The sequence below is a fragment of the Trichechus manatus genome, unplaced genomic scaffold (assembly GCF_000243295.1).
Source record: "Trichechus manatus latirostris isolate Lorelei unplaced genomic scaffold, TriManLat1.0 scaffold00030, whole genome shotgun sequence".
In the NCBI taxonomy this organism is placed as follows: Eukaryota; Metazoa; Chordata; class Mammalia; order Sirenia; family Trichechidae; genus Trichechus; species Trichechus manatus.
Genome location: NW_004443966.1, coordinates 667,106 through 689,649, shown reverse-complemented (window position 1 = coordinate 689,649; position 22,544 = coordinate 667,106). Strand labels below are relative to the sequence as shown.

Genomic DNA, 22,544 nt, shown 5'->3' with positions numbered 1-22,544 from the left:
GCAATCCCAATGATACGTATGACGTGAACACAAATCATACATCTTTTGTGTGTGAAGTTTTCCTCCTTTCATTTTTCCTCTTTCCATTCTTTCAACAGCCATTTCGCTAAGCTTTAGACAGTGGAATTACAAACAGGCATCAGCTAGAGGTTTTGTCCTTAAGGAGCATAGAGTAAAGTGAGGGAAACGGGCAGGTAAACGCAAAAGAGAACCGTGTTGTGCTACCTGACTGAAGAATGCATAGAGCACTAGGGGGCAGGTAGGAAGGCATCTGCGGTAGACTGTGGGGTCACAGAAGGCTTTCCAGAGGAGATAACGCTCAAATTGAGACTTAAAGGTAAATGGGATTTAGCCAGTTGGAGGAGGAAAACAGCACTACAGGCATCATTTCTATTAATGTAAATTTAATGCATGTTGATAACTACTTAGGCCACTTACCTTTCTCCGTAAGTGACGCTGAGCTCATCCAGAACCCCACTGAGTTTAACCTGAAGTTCTTTGAGAACAGTACTAGCTTCAGGATCTAGCTGCAGAGAGACCACAAACAATATTACTTTGGAGTTCTGAGAAAAATGCACTTTCTTACAAGCATTTCTTAGAAACAAATTATGTTTGTCTTACAAGCATTTTGCCTATTATAAGGTAAACTTCAAACAATATAACACACATACCATTTTTTCTTTCCTTTTCTTCCTTTTTTTTTTTTTTTCATCTTTGAAATCAAGTGCAAAAACATCTCCCAGTTTAGGAAATTGTAAAGAAACAAGGAAGGTTCTTCTACATGGAAAAATTAACTGAAAGGCATAAAAAAAACCCCATGGCTGTCGAGTAAATTCCGATTTATAGCAACCCTATCGGACAGGGTAGAGCTGCGCCACAGAGTTTCCAAGGAGCACCTGGTGGATTTGAACTGCCAACCTTTTGGTTAACAGCTGTAGCACTTAACCACTACACCACCAGGGTTTCCCTGAAAGGCATAGTGTGCATATAAATAAGAAACTCGCCAAGCTGGATAGCAAAGCCTTTGTTGGTTACAGCAACGGGATGCAAACATGACAAACTATCTTCTAGAACATGATACTTTCATAACTAAGGAAACGTAACATGTTGTATGTTAGTTGAATATATGTGCTGCTTCAAGGTGTGTTCCAATCTTTAATATGCCTGTAAATAAATAGGCCAATTAAAAGTTTAAAAAATTGGTAAAAAAAAAAATTTTGAGTATTGCATTATGCCTTGCTTGAAGGTGTTTTCCTATTTTCCTATTGAATTAAAAGTAATAAAACAAATTATCCAAGTACTCCAATGCTCCTCTTGGAACGATAGGCCTGGTTTCTCTTTGTGGATGCCACTTTGCCATTCAAGATGTAAAGTTTCACATTGTCTTTTTCTTTTATTTTCCTTTAACCATTCAAGTATTTACAGCTTGAAGATAAGTTAATTAGCAAATTTGAGGGCAAAAGAAAGATTAATTAGATGAGGTAACCAGATGACTTAATTTGATGCTTGTTCTTGCAGTGTTTTAAGTTCTTCCTTAAAAGCCAACTTTTCTTTTTGTCTGATTTCAGCTCTTAGAATAATGTTAATCAATATTACAAGAGAACTTATACTATAAATAAACCAAAAAACCCAAAAACTCCGACTCGTAGCAACCCTATAGGACAGAGTAGGACTACCCCATGGAGCTTCCAAAGAGCGGCTGGTGGATTTAAACTGCTGACCTTTCGGTTAGCAGCTGAGTTCTTAACCACTGCACCACCAGGGCTCCATACTATAAATAAATACAAGCGAATAAGTAAACACACCAATCTATTAACTTTGCATGATTTATTTTTACAGTTAAAATGAAGGACCAACACATACTTTATCATGAATTTTATAAAAACATTTCCTTTTTACAAATTATGTTTTGGCAATTTAGTTGTCAAAAAAAATGGGTTATAACAGATGTATCAAGCAGAGAGAAATTCAGGGAAAGGGCGATTTGGAATATTTTTGGGAATGTAAGTCAATCTTCCTTGCAGCTTTTGGAAACTCAGTCTCATACCATTAGTACCCAAAGTTCTTGCCTCAACTGGTCTACTGTTGAAAAGAAAGGCGATGGGATTAAGCAAAGTTTTGGGAGTAGAACAAATGGAAAGATGACTTAGTGTTAAAAGAGGGAATCTAAACTGGACACCAAATAAATCTGGGAGCCAGTCTAGGACCGAGAAGTATCCCTAGGAGTAGACACAGGGCGTAAGTCCTATAATCCTCCAAGAACATTTTCTAATGCTAAGCAACTGTTCGGAAGAAGTATTATTTACCATCCTCAGCAAGTGAATAGCCCTAGGTTGTATTTATGTGACCTCAGACATTGGAATGGAAATCAAAAATCACATATGGCGTCTGAGTATACCTAGTATAACAAACCAGTCCTTGATGTCAGTTGCTAGTCGAATCCAGGTGATTTCAGGATCGGTTAGTTTCTGCCCCTCTCAGTGACAGCCAGTGTGATTCTGCTGGACTCTTGTTTATCTTTTTTCTGTCCCCATCATCAGTTGGGTTCACACTTCTTGCCCACAGATACCCAGGTCATCACAACAGATAGACACGGCTCTGTTGTTGTTGTCTGCCATCCGGTTGGCCCCCCAACTCATGGCAACCCACGTGTTACAGGATAGAACTGTCCCAGGGATTGAAAATTTGAATATTCTTGAGTCTTATACTTTCTGAGAGTTCCATGCAGCTACAAACATATATAGAGCAGTGATTCAGAAGAACAATTAGATGGTACTTAACAAACAAACAAACAAAACAACCAGATCTGAGGCTGACAGTCATTTAAACACAAACTAACTAACCATGATTCCCCAACCCTTTACTGAAAAAATATATGTGGACTGCTCATTCCCAATCCTAGAGAACCCCACAGGCTGGATGTTTTTAGTTTCATTGTCCTGCTTCTGCCCTATTATGAATTTTAACTTGATTTCACTTGCATAAAGATGTTGCGGAATAAGAAATAAGAGAAGAAATCCTCCCATGTGGTTTTCTTCAGGCTCCTTGGAGAATGTTGTGGAGGAAATAAGAGTTAGCTCTCTACCCACAGTCTACCACTTCCAGAAAATGGCTCTGAGAGTAGGCTTTTCTTGAGGAAATAGCTTTGCTTCAATTTAAAATGCATATTTCATTCTCCTATTTAATTTGATGTACACGTTGTACATTTTTGTTCACCTGTTAGGATAATTATTTTAAAGTCTCGTACAAAAATGTCTAGACAGGTCACTTGGATGAAGCTATGCTATTTTCTCATGAAATTATTTTAGTACATCTGAGGTATTTTGTGAATGGAAATTTCTTATCAAATAATTGGTCATTTCTTGAAAATCTGAAGCTGTCAAACTACATCCGTTTAAACATTGGATGACAGCTTCCATTTCTGGGTAGAAGTCTATGTTTCCAGGTAGGCACACAGAATGCCTCTGCCTATCATGCGACCAGGCCAAAATTTTTCGTGTTAATTAAGTACTTAACATTCATTTGATCCAAATCATATCATTAAAATAGGTGTAGTAATTTTGGGGCCAATATGCCTGGCGGTTGCAAATTGCAGTCTGTTGTAAAAATGAGAATAAAAAGCATAAATACCACACTCATCTAATTATAAAACATCTCTTTAGGCAGAAAAATGACTAATTCCAGAGTTCTTCTGCATTTCTTGTCCAGCAAGTCTTTATTCCTGCAAACTCTCTAAAGTTTGTAAAAAATAATCATTTGGGATTTGAGATTTCATTGCCTAAATCACCAATGGCATATTTTACAAATTATTGGCTACTTTGGAAAAGCATATAGCTACACATTTTTTTCACATGAAGATTTAAAACCTAACTTAGCTCTACAGGTAATATGCTATTAAATTTAACTTGTATTGTTTTGGTATTGCTATGCAGAGTTATTGTTAAAAACAAAAGAAAAACTTTCAAGCATTTAAAAGTCAAAATTACTGAAGTTTAATCTAAATTACAAACTGAATTAGCATTTGTACCTAAAAACCTGGCTTTCACAAAATAATTGTTTAATTAATACAGTAAAATAAAATAAATGGCTCCATGTAAAGAGGAGTATACTCAATAAAAATTTAGAAATACTGAGTCCAATTCTGAATTTACACTAAAACTCTCAAAATAGATTTCATCCACGTTCTACAAAACATTTGGGAATTCCAAAATCTCGGCTGGCCAAGTGTGGTTCTAATGATCAGAATAAACCATAGTCACATAGAGGTGGCATCTGAGCTTTTACATCGTTGAGATATTTTACACCAATGAGCTGCGGTAATATAATTAGCTTGTCTGGGAGTGCTAGCTAGCAGGCAAAGTCTCCTTTAAGTTATTTTTTCTTAAGGCTTGCTTTTTCTACTTTTCCTTTAAAAAGCAGTTCACTTATCACTTTCTTTTACAAATCTTCTCCCAAACGTTATTTGCCCAGGCAGTTAGAAGCTCTAGTGACTTGACTATCGGCACTTTTTACTATAACTGTGTATAAAATGTTCCCTTCTAATTGTGCTCTTAGAAGTCTGTCTCTTCCAAGGGACTCTGTCTTAACTTTTTATCCGCAGTGTCTGTCCCAGTGCCCTGCATATCTAGGCATTTACCAAATGTTTGAAGTGACAATAAAAAGAAACATGAAAGGATTATCTCAAAGAGGCAGTTCTAAAATCCAAAGTGCTTCTTCTCCTTGCACTGATACCTTGTACTGTAGATTAATAGAATATTTTTACATTTGAAATATTTCATTCCTTTAGCAACCATATATCCTGGAGTTTCCAAGATAGTTCTGATTACAAATATTTTGTCTCATTGCCAGACCATGTCAGATCACATCCTGACATTATTTTTTGGTTCAGAAAATGTGGTCACTATATCTACCCTTCGTATTTTGTATTTGTTTTTTTTTTTTAAGCACAAAATCCTTCCCTAATGGACCTAAAAGGAGTGCACGTTATTTCAGTTACTTACAACAGCAATTGTTAAACCAACCATCAAGCTTTTGCTAGATATACAACCTACGGGTTGGAAAGTGATATTTAAACTCTTCAGATAGTTTAATACTCTCAAAAACTAAAGACTCTGTATGGAAGAAGTTGATACTTTTTAGTGTGAATTTCGTTCCTTCTCCAGAGTGTTCATTACTTCCTTATTTCTTTTATCTTTTTCTACAGGTTACTAGGCTCCTATCCTCATGTTTGACTCATCTGTATTAAGACTGCATTATCTGCTCAGTTAAAGAAATGGATATCAGGGAGGAAGATCACTCCCTTGCCCTCAAATCCACAGGCTCTGAAATTTGATCATTAACACAAAAAACAGAAAATAAGCTAGATAACTAGGATGTTCTAAAAATTAAACAATTATGGTCATAAAAATAATTCACCAAAAGAGTAAAAAGAGAACCTACAAACTGGGAAAAATTTTTTGGCTGTGACATATCCAACGAGGTCTAATCTCTAAAATCTATAGGAAAATCCAACACCTCTACAACAAAAAGACAAATAATCCAGTTAAAAAATGGGCAAAGGATATGAACAGACACTTCACCAAAGAAGACATTCAGGCAGCTAATAGACACATGAGGAAATGCTCGGGAACACTAGCCATTAGAGAAATGCAAATCAAAACTACAAAACTAACCCATCTCAGCCTGACATTACTGGCACAAATCAAAAAAGCAGAGAATAACAAATGTTGGAAAAGTTGTGGGGAGATTGTAACTGTTATGCACTGCCAGTGGGAATGCAAAATGGTACAACCATTTTGGAAAACTATACAGTGCTACCTGAAAAAGCTAGAATAGAAATAACATATAATCCAGTAATCTCACTCCTAGGAATATATCCTAGAGAATAAGAGTTGTCACATGAATAGACATATGCACACCCATGTTCATTGCAGCATTATTCACGATAGCAAAAAGATAGAAACAACCTAAGTGCCCATCAACAGATGAATGGCTAAACAAACTATAGTACATAGACATAATGGAATACTTTGCAACAACAAAGAACAATGATGAACCTGCGAAACATCTCACAACATGGATGAGTATGGAGGACATTATGCAAAGTGAAATAAGCCAATCACAAAAGGACAAACACTGTATGACACCACTATAATAAAAACTCATGAAAAGGTTTACACACGGAAAGAAACAATCTTTGATGGTTATTAGGGGGGGGGGGCAGGTAGGGAGGGAAAAACACTAACTAGACAATAGACAAGTGGTAACTTTGGTGAAGGGTAAGACAGTACACAATACTGGGGAATCTAGCACAACTTGACCAAGGCAAAGTCATAGAAGCTTCATAGACACATCCAAATTGCCATAGGTATTGGGTTACTGGGCTGAGGGCTGGGGACCATGGCCTTGGGGGACATCTAGCTCAATTGGCATAACATAGTTCATAAAGAAAATGTTCTACATCCTACTTTGGTGAGTAGTGTCTGGGGTCTTAAAAGCTTGTGAGCGGCTATCTAAGGTATGTCTCCTGGTCTGGAGCAAGGGAGAATGATGAGAACCAAAGATGCAAGGGAAAGATTAGTCGAAAGGACTAGTGGAACACAACTACCACAGCCTCCACCAGACTGAGTCCAGCACAACTAGGTGGTGCCCAGCTACTATCACTGACTGCTCTGACAGGGATCAGAATAGAGGGTCTTGGAAAAAGCCGGAGAAAAATGTATAACAAAATTCAAATTCACACACAAAAAAAGACCAGACTTACTGGTCTGACAGATACTGGAGAAACCCCAAGAATATGTCCCCAGACACCCTTTTAACTCAGTACTACATTCACTCCTGAGGTTCACCCATCAGCCAAAGATTAGACAGGCTCATAAAACAAACAGTGATACTCATAGCTCAACCATGTATATGAGACTAAATGGGCACACCAGCCCAGTGGCAAGGACGAGAAGGCAGGAGGGGACAGGAACGTTGAATGAATGTAAATGGGAAACCCAAGGTGGAGAAGGGGAGAGTGTTGACACTTCACGGGGTTTGTAAACAATATCACAAAAGATATATGTATTAATTGTTTAATGAGAAACTAATTGGCTCTGTAAACCTGCACCTAAAGCAGGAAAACCACAATAACAACAACAACAAATTTGATCATTTGTCTGGTGGGATCACGCCCTCTTCAAGATTTTTGCAAACCTCACCACTGTTTCTATGGAGAAGGCCTCCACACCACCCAACTGAACTAACACAAACTGAGACAGAAAATCTGAACAGACCCATAACAAGAGCAGAGATTGAAGAGGTAATAAGCCTCCATCCCTTCCCCACCCCCTCAAAAAAAGCCCTGGCCCAGACAGCTTCACTGGAGAATTCTACCAAACCTTCAGAGAAGAGCTCACACCAATACTACTCAAACTATTTCAGAGTACAGAGAAGGTAGGAATACTCCCGAACTCATTCTATGAAGCCAGCATAACCCTGATAGCAAAGCCTGGAAAAGACACTACAAAAAGAGAAAATAACAGACCAGTATCTCTCATGGATATAGACACAAAAATTCTCAGCAAAATTCTACCCAATAGAATTCAGCATCATATCAAAAAAAATTATAAATCACAACCAAGTGGGATTCATACCAGGTATGCAAGGATAGTTTGACAGTACAAAATCAATCAACGTAATCCACCACATAAATAGAACAAAAGAATCATATGATCATCTCTATTGACGCAGAAAAGGCATTTGATAAAGTCCAACATTCATTCCTGATAAAAACTCTCAATAAAATAGGAATAGAAGGGAAATTCCTCAACATAATAAAGGGGATCTATACTAAAGCAACAGCCAACATCTTTCTTAATGGAGATATGCTGAAAACATTCCCCTTGAGAACAGGAAAAAGACAAGGATGCTTTTTATCACCACTCCTATTTAACATTGTCCTAGAAGTCCGAGCTAGAGCAACAAGGCAAGAAAAAGAAATAAAGGGCATCAGATTTGAAAAGAAGAAGTAAAACTATCCTTATTCACAGATGATATGATACTATACATAGACAACCCCAAAGATTCCACAAGAAAACTACTGGAACTAATAGAAAGATTCAGCAGAGTAGCAGGATACAAGATCAACATGCCAAAATAGGTTGGACTCCTATACACCAACAAAGAGAACTTTGAAAAGGAAATAAGGAAGACAATACCATTTACTGTTGTTATTAGGTGTCATTAAGCCAGTTCCGACTCATAGCGACTCTATGTACAACAGAACAAAACACTATCCCGTCCTGTGCCATCCTCACAATCGTTGTTATACTTGAGCCCATTGTTGCAGCCACTGTGTCAATCCCTCTCCTTGAGGGTTTTCCTTTTATTCGCTTACCATCTACTTTACCAGCCATGATGTCTTTCTCCAGGGACTGGTCCCTCCTGATAACATGTCCAAAGTACACGAGATGAAGTCTCACCATCCCTGCTTCTAAGGAGCATTCTGGCTGTACTTCTTCCAAGACAGATTTGTTCATTCTTCTAGCATGAGGGACCGAGTTACTGGGGCTGAGGTCTGGGGACCATGGTCTCGGGGGACAACAAGGTCAATTGGCATAACATAGTTTATAAAGAAGATGTTCTACATCCTACTTTGGTGAGTAGAGTCTGGGGTCTTAAAAGCTTGCAAGCAGCCATCTAAGATACATCTACTGGTCCCATCACGTTCGGAGCAAAGGAAAATAAAGAAAACCACAGACACAAGGAAAATATTAGTTTAAGGGACTAAGGGAGCACAGGAACCACAGCCTCCACCAGCCTGAGCCCCGAAGAACTAGATGGTACCTGGTCACCAGTCACGACTGCTCTGACAGGGATCACAATAGAGGGACCCGGAAAGAGCGGGAGAAAAATGCAGATCAAAATTCAAATTCACACACAAAAAAGATCAGTCTGGCAGAGACTGCAGGAACCCCTGAGACTATGGTCCTCAAACACCCTACTAACTCAAAACTTCACTCCCAAAGTCTACCTTTCAGTCAAAGATTAGACAGGCGTATAAAACAAACAATAACAGACATGAGGAACGTTCTTAATTCAATCAAGTATACGAGACCAAATAGGCAACACCTGCCCAAACGCAAAGACAAGAAGGCAGGACAGGACAGGAAAACTGGACAAATGAACACAGGGAATCTAGGGTGGAAAAGGAAAAGGGGAGAGTGCTGACACAATGCAGGGATTGCAACCAATATCACAAAACAACTTGAGTATAAATTTATCAGTGAGAAACTAATTTATGTTATAAACTTTCATCTGAAGCACAATAAAATTAAAGCAAAGAAAGAAAAGACAGCCTCACTTCCAAGGAAAATGCTGCTTCCCTTGAGTTCTGGATTTCTTCTTTCTAGATTATGTTCGTCTACCATAACTTGCCCTCCATCTTTAATCCTCCATGATTATTTTTATTACCTTATCCTATAAATATGCTCAAATAACACTTACGCTAAAATAAAAAATAATAATAAAAGATAAACACAACTTATTTGGAAATACCTTCTCGTCAACATCTACTTAATATCTTGCCTTCTCTTTACCTTCAAACTGCTGACAACAGCAACGTAAAACCTGGTGCCTCCACAGTTTTATCTCCTAAACACTCGCTAATCCTCTGCAGCGTGCCTTCTGCTCTTGATGTTGCGTTGAAATAGTTCACATATAGGTCACTAATGCTCTCTTTAATTGCCAAATCCAAAGACCTTATTTATTTATCCTACTTAGCCTTCATTTATATTGCTGTTTACTCTATTTTTCAAGCTCTTCTTTGTTTCTCTAGAGACTAACTTCTCCGAGCTCGCCTTCTACCCCTCTGATCATGACGGTTTATCTCCTTTGACTTCTCTTCCTTTGCATACTCCTTTAATACTAGGGTCCTTCAATTTTCCCTTCCCAGTATTTTCGTCTTTTCACTCTGTACTTTCTCCTTGAACAATCCCATTCAGGCTGATGGCCTCAGCTACCACCTATATGCTAATGATTCCCAAATCCATTATCTGTAGCCTTTTCAGCATGTCTGAGCATTATGTTTACACACCCAACTGCCTGTTAGACTTTTCCACTTTGATGGTCCACAGATGAATAACTGAACTTCGTACTTACTTATCCTTAATTTATTTCTTGTCTCTGATTTGGCAAATGGCATACAGTTGTTCAGGCCAGAAATGTCATCTTTGACTTTTGTCTTCTTCCATTCCTCATTCATTTGGATGGAAAGGATTACTGATAATATCTCTGAAATGTCTTTTCCAACTGTCCAGTCCCCTTCATTTCCACATTCCTGATGCAGAATTTTTTTCATCCAGACCATTGCAGTCATCTCCAAACTGTTTTCTTGTTTCTCTCCTTCTATTCTACTCTCCTAATTGCTCCCAGAGTTGTTTTAATAAAGCCCAAATCTGATCATGGCACCTGCTGATCCCCTCTAGATGGCTTTTAACCAGGGATTTGCTTCAAACAATTTCTCATGATCTTATCTGGGCTCTTGCTATTTCTTTTATTTTGAAAAAATCACTTTAGTCCAGCCCTTGCACTTGACCAGAACCTACTCATTCTATAAAGCCTAGCTCATATTAGATACATGATTGGAAATCAGTGAAAATTCCCTAGTGAATACAGCAGTAGCGTGCTCTCCCTGAAATGCCCTAAATCACGTGGAAGAGCTGTGATGTTCAGCATGGATAGTGTGGTTCTGGGGTCCGAAGTGAAAGAGCGCATGGTTCTCTCCACTGCAAACAAATGTGCACCAGCTCTGCAATGCTGGCCCCACCCCTTTTAAACAAAATTCTTCTTAGGAAAGGTCCTCTCCACAAAACTTACATTTTTAGGTATAGACTACAGCATTTTTCTTATCCTATTCAGATTTGAATGAACTGTTATGCTAGAGATATCAGTTATATAAATCCATGCTTCTAACCTCTAGGTTTCAAAAAATTGACAAACATCAATAGTTATTTCCTGTCTCATGCAGTAAATCCAGTTGGTATTGTGCTTCAAATCAACTAACAGCTGTTGAGATAGGTTCTTCAGCTACACAACTGAAGAAGAAGAAGAAGAAGAAAAAAGATTCCCTTATGTTTTATAACACTCTCAGCATAATTTTGAATTAGTGACTATATGGCCAATTTTGGATTTTTCTATTTCTCTGAAAATTTTCTTTTTGAATTAAGTCGGCCTTCAAGGCTTATACGAATGACGTATTCTTTTCCCTGAGTTTAAACATTTTTTTGCCTTCTCACCCACAGCATCTACACTGTTCTTTTACTTTATGGATTTGCTAACAGATTTCTTGTTCTCATAATTACAGAATTCTAGAACTAGAATGAACTTCAAAAATCCTATGGTTCAACTGTTTCTTTACAGGTGGGAAAAACCAAGACCTAGATAATGTCATGCTTTTGGAGTCACATGGGGATTGAAAAGTGACACTCTTAGAAGCTATATTCTTTTAAGAAATTCACTCCTGAAAACTTCCATTAGAAAAAAAAAAAAAATCCCAAAGTATGATAATCGGACTGCAAAGGAACTTCGGGCTTATTAGCTTCCTCCACTGGCTGATTTTCTGAATTTGGACAGGATAATGAAGAGTCAGGAATAGTAGACAAGAGACAGAATTTATGTTCAGAATTTTATTCTGTAAAAACTGTCTTTTTGCCCTGTCCCACTGTCTTTTCTATTCTGCTCTTCACCTCACCGCATCCATCGCTGAAAGGGTGAACCGCTGTTTAACGGTGTGTTTTGTCTGTTCAGTCCAACTGAATCCGGCACTTGTTGAACAGCAAGTGACAGTGACAGAATTCTCTCAGAGAGCCATTATCTGCATGAGAGGCTTGAGCAGCATTCGGCCAAGTGTGAAAAGATGGAGGACTGGCTGAGCTAAAGAGCAAGTGTTACTAATGACTGCACTGATTTTTTAATTTAAGGCAGGCTTTAACGACTGGAGAGGATTCCAGTAGGACCATAGAACAGGTTTATAACAGAAAACGGCGCTTAAAGAAAAACTCCTTTTATGTCCCTCCTGGCTGTGGCTTGCTTGTATGTTCTCTCAAGTTTTTTTAAGGGTCAGAGAGAGGTTAGTTTGAAAAAGGACTTGGTGGTAAGTGGGTGACCCCATGATCTCTCTGCGGAGCTCGGGGGATACGGTTAACAGCAGCCTCTGCCTGAGCCTGCGTTTCATCTCGACATCATCGGCAGCCCAGAAACCTCTCAACCTCCACAGTAACACCTCTTGATTTCATATGCTGAGCAGTTAGCTGAACTTCATGTGGTAGGAGTGCTGGATTCTTAATCATATTTGTTAAATCACCTCAATGCAATTTGCCCTCTGGCCTTCATTATTCTCTTCATTTTCTGTTAAGTCCAATTTGTTAACTCTAATTGCAGAGGTGGCTAGGAGCAGAGAGAAACTAGGCAGTATCTATACGCTGCCAAAATACGGGGCCAGAATTTCAAGCGTTCAATCCTCCTTGTTATCTGCTGTTCTGAAACTAAAAATAACTGGTTGCTTTTACTGAATTCAGCCAAATGTCCTCTTACATTTAAGTTTTTCACACAGTAAGAGGCCAGAGGTTTGAGCTTATTCTTGGAACTGTTGCAGGATAAGATATAACAATTACAACTTTCATTTGAAGGATATTTCAGAGTTTAGAAAGGGTTGGGTTTCCCCCCCAAAACCTTCTCTCTAATTGTTCTGACTTCCCTGATAAACTAAATTCTTTGAGAGTGAGGTCTACATCTTGGTAATTATTTTATCTCCAGTGCCAAGTAGATCCAGGACTCATAACAGGGACTCAATAAATAAAATATTTGTTGAATGAATCAATGAAGGAATGAATTCTGTCTTCATGTTCAGTGTGCTCTGACCTGTTTTCCACAGGAGATGGCTTGCCCCAAGGGGAAAAGGTGCTCATGGTCCATCCGGCTTCTGAATATCTCTTTTAATAGTGCATAAGAGTATCTCTGTTCTAACTGCTGATTTACAAGGCCTATATTGGCAGAATTCTTGCCTTCAACTGGAAGACCCAGATGCAGCTCCTGGCCAATGTATCTCATGCGCAGCTACCACCTATCGTCAGTGAAGGCTTGTGTATTGCTATGATGCTGAACAGGTGTCAGTGGAGCCTCCAGACTAGAAGAAAGGCTTAGAAATTTACTTCCAAAAATAATCAGCCACTGAAAACCCTGTGGAGCACAGTTCTACTCAGACATACACGTCAGCTGGTTGGTTGCTTGTCCAGGTAGTTCTGACGCGTGCTAAAGTTCGAGAACTACTGGTATGGACAATATTTCCTTTGAAGCAGTGATCTTCAGTACTCTTTTGCTCTAGCAAATATAAAGTTGAAAATAGCCCAGGTTTATTTCTTTCCTCTCTGGTCAGGGGGTTGGTTAGCTAATGACTGAGTCCGTATGGCTAATAGGTTTTATAATGAATTTCAATGAGTTACATGAGCATACTTTTGGGCCTCCTGATGCGATTTTTAATTGACACATCAAATTCATCTTTAAAATATGAAAAGGGACATCACTATGCATCTCTGAAACAAAAGAGTAATTACACTGAATTAAATGTTTACTAAAGTATGTACATTTTTAAGAGAGGTGTAATTATGTTCCTGATTCCTTGGCCATATTCATCCTGGACATACGTGAAATGTACTCTTACCGGGAAGCTCACCATGCTGAAATGAGTCAGGAGCGTTCAATCCTTTTTTGAGAAATATCAATAAAAATAGCCTTATTATTATACCTAACTGGTCTGCTTTGTGATCAGCAGAATGGGAGAATGTAGCTGAACAAACAAATCCCCTCTTTTTCCCAAGTGTTTTAATTATGGCTAACTCTGAGAAATTGAAGTACTGTCAATAGGTCAGCAGGCCTATGGATAACTATGGGTTCTACACTATTCAAGGTGGTCGTGTCAATGCGATACTGTGAAGGCATAATGTCTCTTCTGCTTACACAGCACAGTCATAATTCTAAATCAATGACTACAATACAAATTCTGTAGAATTTCATAACAAATATCTTATGACTTCTGGAAGAGAAATTAAGTTTTGGGTGATCTGATTTTCTTTTTCATGTCCTTGCGCAAATCAGATTGCAGATCAAGGAAATACAACCAAGTCCTTTCCATAGGCTGTAGTAGTATGTTTACATTATAAAACAAATAAAGATTAGGCATTTACTTACAATTGATGCATACCGAGTTATATTCATGAAGTAAATAAGCTATTAAAATAAGCTAAAATGCATTTGTTTTACATTTGAGCTTTTTGAGTTATTACAAGATAATAAAGCAGTCATTCACTGATGAATGAAAATTATGACACGGCATCCTGATCATCATTTGGCTGTTACTGTGTTATAAAAGGACAGGTAATACAGTATGGAGATTGTGGTATAAAATAATTTAACTTCTAGCTCAAGTCAGTCGGTAACATTGGTTGATAATTTTACCTGCTTTAGCATAGTGATTCCCAAAACTGTATGGACCTAAAAACATCTTTTTAAAAAACAGATTCTCAGTGTCTCATTCTTAAAGGTTACTTTTATTTTATGGCTTGTGTGACCCATTTATTGACTTTTTGTTCTCTAGAGGAGTCAGGGTTATTTTGCCAAAATATACTCTTAATTTGTAGGCAAGGAAGTGTTTTGGAAAGTCACCTTATAAGAGAAGAAATTTAGTGGTTTGCTTTACCGCTTTGAGTGTAAGCAGGCACTGGAAAATAACTGCACAAAGAATATCGTGTGTGCAGTCATTAACAGTGATTGCCCCAGTGACCGCTTTTGGAGCCAACAATGTCAACAACATTGCCCCCAAATTGTCATAGTATTAGGCAATGTTTCCAGCTTGGGCTCCAAACAGAGAGTGAATCTTTCCACCAAAAGTGTTTTAGTGACTCCTTCTGTGTCCAAAGAGCAGAGAGGCTGATCTGCAAAGAAAGAGCAGTTGCCCAAACTCAGTGGTTGGGTTAGAGCAGCAGAGAGCTGCAGCAACATGCAGCCATGCCTGCAAGCGGCATTAGAAGCAAGCAACGTTGGTAGAAGCCAGTCATTGAACACATGGCATTAAAACTATTCTGAGCAAGTGTACAAGCAATGATTTGCTAATTAGGTCTTTGTAGCAAGAAGTGCATGTCCCTAGACAGATACTGGGGGACAAAATAGTAACAAATACCTAAAAGAAGAATAAGATCTAGGCCAGAAAGTTTCTCTTAGCAATACCAGTCAAGGTTTTATAACCAGTACCACTATGAGGAAGAAACTGGGAATTGGCATTCCAACCCAAAACCTGTTGGCATCGAGTCAATTCCAGTGTATAACGACCCTATAGGACAGAGTAAAACTGCCCCCATAGGGTTTCAAAGGCTGTAAATCTTTACAGAAGCAGACTGCCACATCTTTCTCTCACAGAGCAGCTGGTGGGTTTGAACCGCTGACCTTTCGGTTAGCAGCCGAGTGCTTTAACCTTTGCACCACCAGGGCTCCTTGGAATTGGCATTAGTACATATTATAACCTTCAAAGGCCATTGAACACGTCTCTATCAAATGCTGTATATACTTTTCATATCAAAGGGTAAATTCTATCATTCTCAACAAAGTCCTTTTTCATCTTTATAAAAGCTCCCAGTTAAGGACCCCACTTAAATACTGCCATGTAAATAGATAATAGAATAAGAAGGCCTCCGTATGACTAGTATGTTGAGATTCTGATGCCTACAGGAGTCTGCATGTAGCAACCAGCAACCCTAACATAATTCTGTGTTAATGAAGCTTAATTCCATCTGGGAGGCTGCATGCTGCACTCAGACTTGGGTTACTTGGGATCAGGTCTGGCTTCCTCCTGACATTCCATCAATCCCTATGCCAATGCTGACTGGGCCCGCCTAAAGACTGCTTTCAGCAACAGAAGATAGGAGTCTAAAATGGAAGAGAATAAAAGGAAAGAAACTCTGCATATAAGGACAGGCAGGAGGGTATAGAAGAGGGCAGAGAGGGAGAGGCGGAAATGGAGGGAAAATACTTGCGTGAAGGAAAAAAAGTTAACTAGGGTCAGTGCTATCCCTCTAGCAAGTTACACTGTTAGAAGCTAGGCATTCATTTAATTTATTTGATTTTTTCCCTTTAAAGTACGCATGAAGGGTTTAGCAAATAAGATAACGTCAAAAGGGATGGAGAGAGAAGGTACCAAGTACAGCATTTCTGCCTTCATTATTTCCTCCAGTAAGAAGAGTTCTGTAATTTAGCCATATATTTTTGAAACCAAATTTGTAATGTGAAACCTGTACATTTCAAATTGGCAATTGTATCTGAAATAGGAAGTCTATTTTTGTTTTGTTAGGTAGCAGGCAGCTTGGCCCACAGTCTCCTTTAAGTACAGGTCTGATTTATCTCGTTGGCATGTCTTGTCTTATTTTCCTGGTTAATATTCAGTTCTGTGGCATACTATACACATTATAGTTCAACCACAGAGTAATAATGAGATAGTAGTAGCAACAGGAGAAAGTTCTGGAAATACGGCACTTGAAGTATAACTTCATCCTTAAGTGATTTGTGGTCTTTAAAATTCACTGAAAGATGATAGGATTTTCCACAAGAAATCGGTAACTTCTTCAAGACTTTTCCAAACAGTAAGTGGAATTAAAGTCTGACCCTAAAACATCACCGAGACTAAAGAGGGAATCTCACAGTTCCATTCCCAACTGCTTATGCTCACCTAATTCATCAGAAAAATTCTAAAAACGAGATTGATGCCCTCAAACCTTGCAAAAAGCATGAACACGCTCTGGGGAACGGAGCCCTATTTTATACAAATTAAACTGAGACTGCAGGCGAAGCACAGCTCATAAAAGCTCATTTTGTAAGTTTTGTACCATCACACATGTATTTAGTGCTTTCTCATCTGTCGGATGCTAAGTCCAGTTTTCAAAAGACTGGTTCCAGGAAAAGGAAATAGGCACTGAGGGGAAACGTGTAAACATCTCTTTGGGGTTAAAAGCAACATCACATGTGAAGAGGCCAAAAATCGTAAAAGAAGCACGTGCTGCCTTATACATTTAGAAATAAAAGGGGCCTTGGCTCCGAAATCCAGCCTAGCTTTCTGTACATCGCATACACTTACCACAGTAAGCAACAATGTAAGTAAATCTCAAATCAGGAATAGTACCACATTCTTGACATAGCTGCCCTGGAGATCAGGGTTTTACCGGGACGGGATGGTGGGAAACGGTGGGCTGGGGTTTGCTGGGAGATCCTCCGCCTCTGCACCGTCCCCAGCTCTCAGTTCCCCAGGGGTTCGCCCGGGTTTGTGAAAGGAGAGACCTGAGGCGGCAGGAGGACGCAGATGCACAGCTACTGTTTCACTGCCTGCCTGATGCAAACAGGCAAATGGGAGTAAGTAGAAGTGCAATGGTCTTTAGGTTTAGGGGTTAAAAAAGGAAAACGAAAAACAGGCAGGAAAAGGATAAGATGCTTACTATCACAAACCTCATAAAAGAATCTTTCTCCTTCCTTCTTCTGCTCATGGAATTGCAAGTCAAAGATGTAGGACAAAAACATGACACATTACAGGCACAGTGTACAGCACATTGTTGACGAGATTTTTTAGACGTGAACAACAAAACCATGGATACACCAAAAACCACTAGCACCACAAAGCATATTTCAAAACAAACATCAATATCAAGCTGGCGTTATACGAATATAGCAACAAACACCCACAATTTATAGAACATTACAGATCATTACATGGGTATTTAATTGTGTATACATGAATATATCTATACACCCATAGATTTATCTATAGACACATACACATAACAAAAGGCCACTGACTATCTCCTTCCCCCACTCACACTTCTAAAGTATTCGCAATTCTGATACGGATAATATCACCTTAGTTTTTAATGGGATTTCAGGTTATTATCATTGCCTGTTCATAGCTAAAGCATGTGAAAACTTAATTAAGACACTTCCCGTTGCAAACAGATACGCTGCTAATGATCTCCAAGTAGGTGTTTAGCAAATGCAAAGGGTAAAAATATACCCACCTCTTTCCCTCCCATGGATTCAAACATTTTTTCCAGCTGGACTCGCAGTTGTTGAATATTATTCATCAAGATACAGGGCTTTAAATAGAGCAGAGAGACAGAAAAGGAGAAAGGTGTGAGAAATTTTATATGTGAATTATTAAATGAGCTTTACTTAAAAGTGGTAGCATACAGCTATTATTAAAGTCCTGTTGCATTTGGCAAATATAATCATTCTGCTATTCAACATTATTGTTTTTACGGTAAGAACAACCAAAAACCAAAACTGGCTGCTGTCGAGCCAATTCTGACTCATAGTGACCCTATTGGACAGAGTGGAACTGCCCCACAGGGTTTCCAAGGAGCGCCTGGTGGATTCCAACTGTCTACCTTTTTGGTTAGCAGCCGAGCTCTTAACCACTGTGCCACCAGGGGTCCAGAGTTAAGAATACCTTTTGTCGTCAAGTCAATTCCGACTCATAGCGATCCTATAGGACTGAGCAGAACTGCCCCACAGACAGAAGAGGGTAGTGTCATGGCCACTTTGGGGAATGAAATTTAATAACATACTCGAACAATAAACCATACCACACTTGCTACCAAGTTTCTTTTATTCTTAACACGGTGGCGTTTCATACTTAGAAGTTAACCAAATTTTCTTTTTAAAGATCCATTTTAGGAAAACCAGATTAGTTTAAATTCTTCATTATTGCACTGAACTTTAAAAATCGGAAAAAAACAAAACAGAACACAAACACCTGTAGTTGCTCCAACTCCCTCTACTGCCGACGGTAACTCTGCAGCTGAGGTTCCAAGCAGCTTGTTCCCCAAACCCATCGGTGCCTTCCAGCCTGCCCTGGCTCACCATGTGAACGCCTCACCTGAATCACTTCCTCTGCCTGTTTGAATCAGGTCCCTCATGCAGGGCAGAGCCCTGTCTTTCTTAGCCTTTAGCCTTCTATCGCTCACTTGGTGTTTGCTTTCCATCACTTTGTATTTGAGGGTTGTTTTCACTCCCTTATCAGCCGACCTTTAATGCCCTGCACACGCTCTGCGTCTTCTGCTGTTTCTTACTCAGACTACCGCACAGTGTCTTCCACTAGCACACGCTTGAAAAATGTTTCTTGTTGTTTTCAAAGAGGAAGAAATATAACAGTAACAAAGATATAAAGCTTTGTGACAGGACTGGATGTGAACTTAGAATAAAACCCACTGCCACTGAGTTGATTCCGACACATAGCAACCCCATAGGGTTTCCAAGGCTGTAAATCTCTGCGGAAGCAGACTGCCACATCTTTCTCCTGTGGAGATGCTGGTGGTTTTGGACTGCTAACCTTTTGGATTCGGTTAGCAATCGCTCACTTTAACCACTGCATCACCAGGCTCTTTGAACCTAGAATAGTAGGAATTGATTTATAACTGAAAAATAGAATTCAGAATAGTTATAGAATCATTTGATATTTGCTGCATATTGATTGCAAAGGATCAGATGAAGGGGGGTGGATATGAAGACAAAGGAAGGAAAATAGATACATCTTCCAAGTTCCTGGGAAATGAGCCAGCAATGAATTAGAGAGAAGCATACAAAGGATGTATTGTAGGTCAGGGAGGTGTTAGCTCTGATCAGTGGAAAGATTTTATCATTGTGTGAACCACATCATTGACCTTTGAAAAACTTTCTACTTGCCTCTTAAAGTGACCCTATCCTAACTTCAATGTAAAAAAAAAAAAAAAAAATTCTTTTCTGTTCTCTTGATTCCAGACACTTAAATGTTCTTTTATTATTATCAATATCCACTTTTGTTTCTTCTTTCATATGAGATAGCCTTCCATTTCTGTTTAAGAAATCATGTAACAGGCTAGTGGCTTCTTGAGGCCCGTTTGTAGTGAAGCTCTGGAGCCCTTTATCCAGTGCCAGATCTCTTTTCATCGGGGTCTTGCTCTTACTGGTACCCAAGGTGAAAGTTCCTTAATTTTCCTAATTTGTTTTGAGTTAATTGTAGATTCTTATGCAATTATTAGAAATAATACAGAGAGATCCCATGTACCCTTTACCCAGTTTTTCAGTTTTCCCCAATGGCAACATCTTGCAAAACTGTAGTACAATATCACAACCAGAATACTGACGTTGGTACAGGTAAAATACAGAGCATCTCCATCACCTCTAGGGTCCTTCTCCTTGCTGTTTATAGCCACACCCCCTTTCCTCCCTGGTCCGTCCCCTCCTTATGCCCTGGAAACCATTCATCTCTTCTCCATCTTTATAGTTTTGTCATTTCAAAATGTTACATAAATGGAGTAGTACAGTATGTAACCTTCAGGGATTGGTTTTTTTTAATCAGCAAAATTCTCTGGAGAGTCAGCATGGTTGTTGTGTATATTAAAGTCTATTCTTTTTATTGCTGAGACGTATCCCACGGAATGAACATACCACGGTTTGCTTAACCATTCCCTCGTTGAGGCACATCTGGGTTGTTTTAGGTTTTGGTTATTACAAATATAACACCCACAGACATTCATTTATAGGTTTTTGTGTGAACGTAAGTCTTCATTTCTCTGGGATACACCCCCAGGGTTGCACTTGCTGTTTAGTACTGCATGTTATAGCATGGTAATTGCACGGTTAGCTTTTTAAAAAACTGTCAAAATGTTTTCCAGAATGATGGTTGGACTACTTACATGTCCACCAGTGATGCATAAGTGATTTCTGTTCTCCACATCCTCGTCAGCATTTGGTATTGTCACTATTGTTTATTTTCGACATTCTGATAGGTAGGCAGTGATATCACATTGTGGTTTTAATTTGCACTTCCCAAATGGCTAATGATGTTCAATGTCTCTTCATGTGCTTATTTGCCACCTGTATAACCTCTTTAGTTGATTGCCTCCTCATGGTGTTTTTGATAATTTTATAATTGATTTTTTTGTTTTTACTATTGAGTGTTGAGAGTTCTTTATATGTTCTAGAGACCAGTGCTTTGTCAGATATGTAGTTTGAAAATACTTTTTCCCCATCTTTGAACTTGTTTTTCCATCCTCTTAACAGCATATTTCATACCGCAGAAGTTTTAAATTTTGATGAAGTCCTATTTATCATTTTTATTTTTACTTTTTTGGAGCATGTTTGAATGTCAAGTCTCAGAATTCTTTGCCTAGCTCTTTTGATGTTTCCTATGCCATTCAATACTTTGCCCATAGAATCCTTCAAAATCGCAACTTGAGGCTTGAATTTTTTCTTCAGTTATTCCAGCTTGAGAAATGCCGAGCGTGTTCTTCCCTTTTGGTTTTCTAACTCCAGGTCTTTACATATTTCATTATAATACTTTCCTTTGTCTTCTCGAGCCCCCTGGAAATCTTCTGTTCAGCTCTTTTATCTCATCATTTCTACCGTTCGATTTAGCTACTCGACGTTCAAGAGCAAGTTTCAGAGTCTCTTCTGCCATCCATTTTGTTTTCTTCTTTTGGCAGTTGCAGACAGTATTATATTTTAAAATTTGATGTCCACGTGTTTATTGTTAGTATGCAAAAATGCAGTTGATTTTTATGTTTATCTTTAGAGACTCATTTATTAGTTTTAGGATTTTTTTTTGTAAAGACCTTAGATTTTCTACATAAGCAATCATGTCATCTGCAAAGAGGGACAGTTTTATTTCTTCCTTTCCACTCTGTATGCATTTTTACTTCCTTTTCTTGCCTCACTGCACTAGTTAGAACTTCTAGCACTATGTTGAATAAGAGTAGGGAGTATGGTCATACTTGCCTTGTTCCTGATCTTTAGGGGAAAACATTCAGTTTTTCACCATTAGTTAAAAAGTTAGCTGTAGGTTTATTGTAGATAACTTTCTTTATCACATTGAGGAATTTATCTCTATTCCTATTTTTTCTGTGAGTGCTTATCACAAAAGAAAGTTAAATTTTGTCAAATCTCCTTTTCTTCCTCTATTGACATGATCATATGATTTTTCTTCTATACCCTGTTAATATGGTAGATTACTTTGGCAGATTTTCTAATATTGAAGCAGTCTTATATCCTCGAAATAAATCCTATTTTGTCATAGTGTATAACTCTTTGTATATATTGCTAAATTCTAATTGCTAATTTTTTGAGCCCTGGTGGTGTAGTGGTTAAGAGTTCAGCTGCTAACCAAAAGGTTGGCAGTTCAAATCCACCAGCTGCTCCTTGGAAACCCTATGGGGCAGTTCTACTCTGTCCTGTAGGGCTGCTATGAGCTGGGAATCAACTTGACAGCACCTAACACCAACACCAACAACAACAATTTTTTGTTAGGGATTTTTGCATATATATTCAATGAGGGATGTTGGTCTGTAGTTTTCTTTCTTTTTCTTTTGTACTGTCTTTGTCTAATATCAGGGTAATATTAGCTACATAGACTGAGAACACTTGTTCTTTCCTCTTCTGTGTTCTGGAAGAGATTGTGTAGAATTGGTGTTAGTTTCTTTATATGTTTGGTAGAA

General features: G+C 38.6%; 1 protein-coding gene across 1 annotated transcript in view; it reads right to left on the bottom strand.

The window, feature by feature from the left end:
• UNC13C (unc-13 homolog C) overlaps window positions 1-22,544 on the bottom strand; it is a 660,175-nt gene that overhangs the window by 119,686 nt on the left and 517,945 nt on the right. Inside the window, exons 23-24 of the mRNA XM_004374773.1 lie at window positions 18,090-18,167; window positions 439-527 (exon numbers count right to left, since the gene is read on the bottom strand). Coding sequence (XP_004374830.1) covers window positions 439-527; window positions 18,090-18,167 — 167 coding nt within the window. The remainder of the gene's footprint in view (window positions 1-438; window positions 528-18,089; window positions 18,168-22,544) is intronic.